This window comes from Eptatretus burgeri, chromosome 17 (genome assembly GCF_056783735.1).
Source record: "Eptatretus burgeri isolate ZD-2024b chromosome 17, Ebu_testis_v1, whole genome shotgun sequence".
Classification (NCBI taxonomy): domain Eukaryota; kingdom Metazoa; phylum Chordata; class Myxini; order Myxiniformes; family Myxinidae; genus Eptatretus; species Eptatretus burgeri.
The window spans coordinates 16,626,409-16,634,710 of NC_140977.1; the positions used below are offsets into that span (position 1 = coordinate 16,626,409).

At 45.7% G+C, this 8,302-nt stretch overlaps 1 protein-coding gene across 6 annotated transcripts in view; it reads right to left on the reverse strand.

Annotated features, from left to right (window-relative positions):
• LOC147009408 (uncharacterized) overlaps window positions 1-8,302 on the reverse strand; it is a 33,342-nt gene extending 25,040 nt beyond the window's left edge. Inside the window, exons 1-3 of one of the 6 annotated variants that reach the window (XM_085861793.1) lie at window positions 8,180-8,302; window positions 6,855-6,993; window positions 3,747-3,857 (exon numbers count right to left, since the gene is read on the reverse strand). In XM_085861793.1, the coding sequence (XP_085717919.1) occupies window positions 3,747-3,857; window positions 6,855-6,957 (214 nt within the window). In that variant the 5' untranslated portion in view covers window positions 6,958-6,993; window positions 8,180-8,302. Of the gene's footprint in view, window positions 1-3,746; window positions 3,858-6,854; window positions 7,050-8,179 lie in introns of those variants that run through there. The other 5 variants (XM_085861789.1, XM_085861790.1, XM_085861794.1 and 2 more) reach the window with 5 other exon arrangements.

The window sequence follows — 8,302 nt, forward strand, 5'->3', positions numbered from 1 at the left end:
AGGATAAAAAGGTTCTGTTCGGGGTCGAAAAGGAAGAAGAAGAAGATCAGGACAGAAAAACTGTTCTGGTGGAGGTTGTTGTGCTGGGAGCGTGCTGTGTTGTTGGGCTGTTTTCGATCCTGGTTTCATCGTGTCTTGTAGCCTTGCTGAGCCTCGTGCCTCACCTCGGTTGGGTCTGGGGTTCTGCTGGCTTGGAGTACGGGGTCGAACGGCGGGCGGACCTGCCTCCCTCTCCTGCTCGCAATTTGGCGCCAGAACTGGTTCCCTGGTGGCTGTGAGCGGACTTGGGCCAAGACCAGGAGGTCGACAGCACCACGGTTTCTCCTACCCCCCTGACAAGAGCAACGCCAGCTCGTCCAACGCCAATCCAGGGACTGTTGCGTCCACACCACGGGACAGCCTGACCACCAGGACCAGCTACGGTGTGTGTGTGTGTGTGTGTGTGTGTGTGTGTGTGTGTGTGTGTGTGTGTGTGTGTGTGTGTGTGTGTGTGTGTACCTGGCGCCTTAGAGGGTTTGAGATTTGTATATTCATTGGAATTGTCTGTGTTTTCCCCACGCCCGAACCCACACCACCATCCCGTCGAATCACCCCGGGTCCCTCTTCTTGCCGAGTCTTGTTATTTCTGGTTAGAGAAATAAACGTTATCAACTCAGTGAAAAGCGACTCGTGCCACCTTCCTCGTCCCGTTTGCGGTAGAGGGATTAGAACCGCCATCTTTGGGTTGTAAAGGATAAACCGCCTCCATCGTTTCGGCTCATTCTACGTTAGCGGGACTGTTCAAGTCCTGTGGACGTCACAATATTTTTTACTATCATAATCAATAAACAGTTGCCGAATATCTTGTAGAATGGCAGACTAGCTAGGTTTTGAAAATGGCGATTTTTATAACTTACGTGACCTCGTGACCTTGTCCCTGACCTTGAACCCGGACAAAAGTTATATCGTTGTGCAACACTCATCGACCTCTACCCACATACTAAGTTTCATCAAGATCGGAAAGAAAAATTGACGGACGTACGTACGGACGGACGTACGTACGGACGGACATTTGGTCCAGCTTTATTAGGTCATCTCGGTAGAGATAACCTAAAAAAAGATTCCAATAATTGCAGCAAAAAAGCGAGAGCAGACCTGGTCTCAGGCAACGTTTCGCCGGTTTTGCAGCCGGCTTTATCAGGCACAATAGAACCCGAGCTTCAGCACGTGTCCGGTTTTTATTTCGATACGACCGCTCATTTCCGGTCATGGGCTGGTGCTCAAGGTCAAATGGAGGAGTCCTTTTATTTTTCAAAAGCAAAAACAAACGTCAAATCACATCGTTGAAAGGGTGCTCTGCTCTTTTTTGTTATTACTTACACGTGATCTGGTGTTGTGTGTGTGTGTGGGGGTGAGCAGTTGTGCGCTTGTTGTTTTTGTGTTTCAGGGGAACGAACACAGCTGGTTTCGTGTCTGGGTTGGGCATGATGAGGTGTTGGTTGTGTGAGTGTTGGGGTTGTTGTTGGGTGTTGTGCACACGTGGGTGTGGTGTTTGGGATGGGGTGTTTGTTGCTCTCCTTATCCAGCCGTTTGTACCATCCAGTTTTCGCCATTTGCATTAGAGGTGTGTATTGTGTGGGTATGTCCACAGTCTCCCCAGTTCGACCACCCTCCCAGCTCTTCATGTGCCATGCTTCCAAAATCAACCTGTGTCGTTTGTTCGATCTAGTGTCTTGGACACAGTTTTGATTAAAACTAAAGGACCCAAAACCAATTGGTGAGAAATCTGGAGTCATTTACCATTCATCATGCAAAGACTGTGACCAATTCTACATTGGTGAAACTGGAGGAAATTTAAAACAATGGCTAGATGAACATGATAGAGCAATTAGGCTTGGAAAGGTGACCCAGTCAGCCATAGCACGTAATTACCTGAAATCTGGCCATAAATTTGACTTTGATGGGACCCATGTCTGAGACACTCCATCCAACAAACGACACAGGTTGCCACACTGCTGGGAACTGCAAGACCAATCCTTTGAGAAGCACAGGAGAGCACGAGCACAAATAACATAACAGGGTGTTGCAATGACACTTGCTCCCAGCGGCAACACCACTCCCCGAACACAAGAATAGACGGTACGTTCCACAGAATGGGGCGTGCTTGTGTCGGAGGAACAAGGACAGTTTGCTTGCATCTGGGGAACCATGAAAGCTTGCTTGCACCTGGCGAATGGAAGGACGACTGCTGTGCTTTGAGAAACAGAACCGGACAGTCATTATTGGGGCGATTCTTCGCGGGTGAATGCAGCACAAGATCTTCGTGTGCAGTGGCTTTACACATTGACTTGCATGATCTTTCCTTCCTATCCCCAATTTCTAAATTGTCGACTTGAAATGCAAAAAAGAACGGTAAAAAGAGTGATCAATGATTACTTCTGGGCAAGGGGGCACTGACACGCATATCACACCTTTCCTCTAGTGCTTACATCGCATATGCCGCACCTCTCCCAACACATTGCACCTCATTACCCCCTTCTGTTTCCTCCTCCTCCTACCTTTCCTCCCCCCCACCTCACTTTGGGAACAACATAAGACCACACATTCACGTCGGGTGAGCAAGGGGACGATCTTACTCCTCGAATTATCATTGTCTTTCTCCCTCCTTTTCCTGGAGTGACTGAGGCATGCCTCTCCTGTGTTTCGAGTAAGATAAGAATGTGTAAGGGGTTCTTCTCTACTTGAGGTAAGACTGTTTCTTTGGGACTCTGCACTTTGTAGACACTTGTGTCTCTTTCCACCAATGGTTAGACATAGCATTTAATAAATAGACAAGAGGTTGTCCTCCATTGATTCGCTGCATGAGATTAGCTGATGTCCCAGCTCCGGTTTTGCTCAGCCGTACGTAATAAATAGTTAAAGGTGGGAAGTTGAGAGCACAGCCCACATCTTGGAGGGGCAAAATCACCAGGAAGGTGATGAAACATTTGGCGTGGAGACCCTACCAGATTTGGTCACCTCGGATAGATCCATGGTCGCATTAACAACCCGTCGGGTTGTGGAGTTATCCGTGGCTCGTCAGCTTCAGCATCAGAGGTTGAGAAACATGTCCGAGTCATCCCCTCATTAAACAAAATGTGTGTGGGTGTGTGTGTGCGTGCGTGCGTGCGTGCGTGCGTGCGTGCGTGTGTGCGTGCGTGCGTGGTCTCATAAGGCCGAACATCGTTGACTTGTACTCTCCCACCAAGGCTTCAAAGTTCACCACCATTTCATGCCATGCACTTCCCCACCCATTCTGTATAGCTTCCACACAAGCCACAACCTGCTCAACCCTGTTATCATCAGATTACTGTTTCCTCCCTTCTCTCCCTCTCCACTTCCTGTTCTTGTTTCCTTGTGTTCAACTGTGCCTCACTGTCCAATTGTCAATTTGTTGCAAATTTTTCTCTCCGTCACCACACAATTCCACGAGTCAAGATCACATATAAACATGTAAAATAAATCAACAAAAGGTGTGCAATTAAAGCTCAATTAGAAATGACGATCGTAAAAAATTTCGGATAACAGGATATAACAAGGTACAGTATTGTTGGTTTAAATATTTCACCGAATGATGAAAGGGATAATGGATGATTGAGAATTTGATCTGCCATCGTGGTCATTTCTTAAAACAATGAAATCAAAACAGAGGGATGTTTCTTTTTTCCTTAACAACAGAGTTCATCATCAAAATGTCTGAAACAAAACGTATCCGGATTGACAAAAACCTTCATGGTGATGGCTCTTAAGGAAGGAAGGTTCAGAGTCATTTGGTTCTGGTCGATCCAGGTGGACATCAATGTCGTGTTCGGTTTTCACTTCCACTTTCACAAATAAATCTGGAAAAAGTAACTTTCATTAAATTCAGGCAGTCTTGCGTCGCATACATAGGCAGTCTTGCGTCGCATACATATGGCATCCAAGGCCACCTCCACACAGGACTCACTGACTTCCTCGACTCTCGCAGAAAAAGCATCCCGATGGAATCCTTTCATCTCCTCTCCCTGTCAGTTCCGGAGTGTGCCAAGGCAGTGTGTTAGGCCCAGTCCTATTCTTCACCAATATTCTCTCTGACTCTCTGGAAAATCCTCATTATTTGTTTGCTGATGACTCCAACCTCTGCCGTGGCATCATTCAGAGAGACAGGTAGCAGCCTCTTCCCTCTCTTCAGACACTGATAGAATCACAAGCTGCTCAAATACTTGGAACATGCATTGCATTTCTGGTAAATCTCTCAGTCTCTGTCTCAACTTTCTAAGGAATCCTCATGAAGAGGTTCAGTCACTGAAATTTTTGGGTCTCACTATCAGCCCTGACCTTTCTTAGGGAAATCACATCTCTGAATTGGCCTCGAAAGCCAGAGTAGGCATCCTTCATTGGGTAAAGTCCTTCCTGAGTCCACCTGAACTGTTATCCAGCAACAAGGCCTTCATCGGCAGCATTATGAAGAACTGCTCTCCCCTATGGACAGGCAGCCCTTTTTCATATTTTGCTCAACTTGAAGCTGAAGAAATTAGGGCTTTCAAGATTATTGGAATCTCCCGCAATGAAGTTGAGTCAATGGACCGATCACTTTCACATCGCAGAAAGGTCGGTGGCTGGGTGTGCGCTGCCGCTCGCCACGTCGCCACAGGGCGAATCTCCCTTACCTGTGGCTAATATTTTAAACCACCATTAGCCACTGTGGCTAATCCATGTTTGTGTGTTTTTTTTATTTACCAGTTTTAGACGAATTTTGGATGATTTTAGCACAGAATTCAACCTTCGTTGAGACAGCCGCCATTTTCTATGTTTTGATTATGGGAATCACGCATGATTTCGTACAAGCTTATCTACTATACTAAAAAAAATAGAATATGTTTGTATGTATGTTTGTTTGTTTGTTTGTTCGTCTTTTATAGGCGGCCAAACTGTTGGATAGAATGAGATGAAACTTGGTACGAGTAATCCTTGGGACATGAGAACGGATATGGGGGGGGGGGGGGGCGGTGGGGCAACTTCAAAGGTCACGGGGTCAAGAGGTCACCGGGTAACTTCAATTTCTCAATTTCATCCGATCGAGACGGGACCAACGCCATTCGACAGATAATCAAAATTAAATGCCACAATTGATTGACGACATTCACTTCCGACTTATGATGTCATAAATTGACTAAAACGTCAATTTTTCATGCTTGTTTGTCCTTTATAGACGGCCAAACCGTTGGATAGAATGAGATGAAACTTGGCATATGTGATCCTTGGGAACGGACATAAGGCGATCAAGGTCAAGGTCAAGGTCACCGGATAACGTCAATTTCTCAATTTCATCCGATCGAGACGGGACCAACGCCATTTAACAGAAAACTGTACCCGCCCATGGGCGGGTACTTTGCTAGTTTATACTAACATTAGTGGTTTTAAACTAGTTTCTAGTAAAAAAAAAAACAAATCGACCGAAATTATGCATGATTTTCGTCTCAAAATTTTATTTTAATTTTTGTGAAAAAATTTTTTTCCGGAATGATTCGGCGCTACTCGACGCTACATGATGCTTCGTTGGGTCAGTGGTTGCCAGGTGAGTTTTGACACAATCAGTAATAGTAGCTGAAGTAGGATGAGTTTGTATGGATGAGAGAGTTTGATGGGTAACTTTGGTTGGTTGGATGAGTGAAGTTGATGGGTGAGATTGGTTGTATGAGTGAGTTTGATGTGTGACATTGGTTGGAAGTGTGAGTTTGATGTGTGAGTTTGATGTGCGAGATTGGTTGGATGAGTGAAGTTGTTGGGAGAGATTGGTTGGATGAGTGGGTTTGACTGGCGTGAGGTTGGTCCAATCCTGGTCCACAACCAACCTCATCCCCCACTACCACAACGACCATACCACACACACACACACACACACACACACACACACACACACACACACACACACACACACAATCACCACCTCCCCTGATGGTCGTTCATTCACCAATCTCACACGTCAAACTCACTCATCCAACCAACCTCACCCATCAAACTCACACCTTAAAATTAACTTATTATTTCATATTGCTAAAAAAAAAATTTGGAATAAAATGTGTGGCTATTTCCTTTCTCCTGTGGCTAATCATTATAAACCTGGATTAGCCACAGTGGCAAACTCCTTTTGAAAGCCAGAGCACACCCAGCGTGGTATCTCCTTCTTTCACTGCGTCCTTTCTGGTTTTGCACCCTCCACTCATTCCATGTCTTATCCACCCTCCCACAGGTTTCTGGAGGCAACACACGGTCCACCAGCAACCCCTTTCTGGTGAAACTCCCAAAAATCCAGAATCACTTCTTGCCTCCACACTTTCATTCCTCTTTTACCCACCCTGTAAATAAAACTTCCACATGCTCTTCAATCTCATTTTGCCCTCCAAGTTTTCAAAACACTTGTTCACCAGCATCTGAGATCATCCCCCATCCAACCATGATCTTTTCCACCCCGAAATGACCACATTCCAAAGCAATCCCTTTTTCCAGGTCATTGTGATTTTTTTTCCCCCTCCTCCCTCATCTCTTTACATTTGTTCATTGGTTGTTTTGTTACTTTTCTGTTTCAAGCCTGCTTTCCCCTTCCTATTCTTCTTGTGTTTCATTCAACGTGTGGAGCTTGTTCATCCTGATGTGTCCTTCCCCCAAACCCCCCCCCCCCACCTCACTGCCCTAAATCTCACTTAGACTTCTACTCTGCTGTTGTTTCCCCCTTTCCATTCTACTATCAATCTTCCACAAGCCTCCATCATGTATTTAAAAAAAAAAACAAAAAAAAAACTGGGCACTAAACAAACACAAATGCCATCAGAAGTGGAGGAGATCACACAACTCACCATTCAGCTGGTTGCTTTGCTCCTCTTCCAGACCAAAGGAGTTCACATCCTCTATTTTTATCTGTAGAATCTCAGGAAATCCTTCCAGCTCCTCAACCTTCATTTCACACCCGAGCACAGTCGGCCGTTCCACTTCTGGCTGCACACGACAGGAATCCTTCCATCAGCCAACTTGAGTGTACATGGTGGATGAACCTTTAAAGAGGCAGTAAATGCACCACTCTTCCTGATGTTTGCTCCACCCTGAATACCTTGATCCCACACAGTACCTACATGTGAACTACCTCTGTACTTGTCACATTATCCTTTGTCTAAAATCAGTAACAGCACCTCAAACATTCACCACACATACACACGCACCTTTTGACACCTCCAAAAAATAAATTGTACACGTTTCAGATTCTTAAGACAATTCGGTAATTTTATTCCATGTTGATGTAAAACATACAAAGGTTTAGATGTTGATATAAAATCCGAGCCTGTTCAGCAATTTTATGATGAAGACATTCCATAGTGAGAAGGCCTCACACACAAGCACAGGGGATGTGTATGAAGGAGTATTTGTACTCAGATGTAATCCATGGAGCACATATGGTAATATGGAGACAGTTTCCCCACATCACTGGGTTTCAGGTAATTAATAAGGAACCCACTTTTCAGAAAATCGGATGGCAAGATAACATTCACCTGGAAAAGCCTGGTGTTGGATTAACGGTTCAGGTGTCTGGCTTAACATCTTAAGGTCGAGTTTGAGCTCTTAAGGTCGAGGTGAGGGTGAAGGTGGGGGTGGGGTGGGGGTGAGGATGAGGGTGGAGGTGGGGGTTAGGGTTAGGGTGAGGTGAGGGTGAGGGGTGGGCGTTAGGGTGAGGGTGGGGGTGAGGGTGAGGGTGGGGTGTGGGGTGTGGGGTGAGGTGGGGGTGGGGATTAGGGTGAGGGTGGGGGTTAGGGTGAGGATGAGTGAGGACGCGGATGAGGGTGTGAGGTAAATAAAGTAGATCCACCCTTCACCTTCTCACACGATTCGTCCTCCTGCCGGGTTTGGTTAAGATTTGATAATTAACTTCCGACCACAGACAAGCAGAGACACACAAACACTAAATTGAGTATTATAATATATGACGACAGGACCTCCACTGATCCACCATTGTGATCCATGAGGTCCACAGTCAAATGACTAAAGCCCCCACTGGTCACTTCACGTGGTTACCCTTGGTGATCGCTGATATCTAGTTAAGAAACATGTTGCAATCTGCACCACTAGTTTAATGTTTCTCAAGATGTTTAAAAACCAGAAATGTTCACAACACAACACTTCGTCCACTCACAACTCGCTTTGTAAAATGTTTCTCTCCCTGTTCGCGTCCCGGGAACACGAATCCACGCTTGATACACAAACACAACTTCTTCTTCTTCTTCTTATTCTCATTCTTCTTCTTCTTCTTCTCATT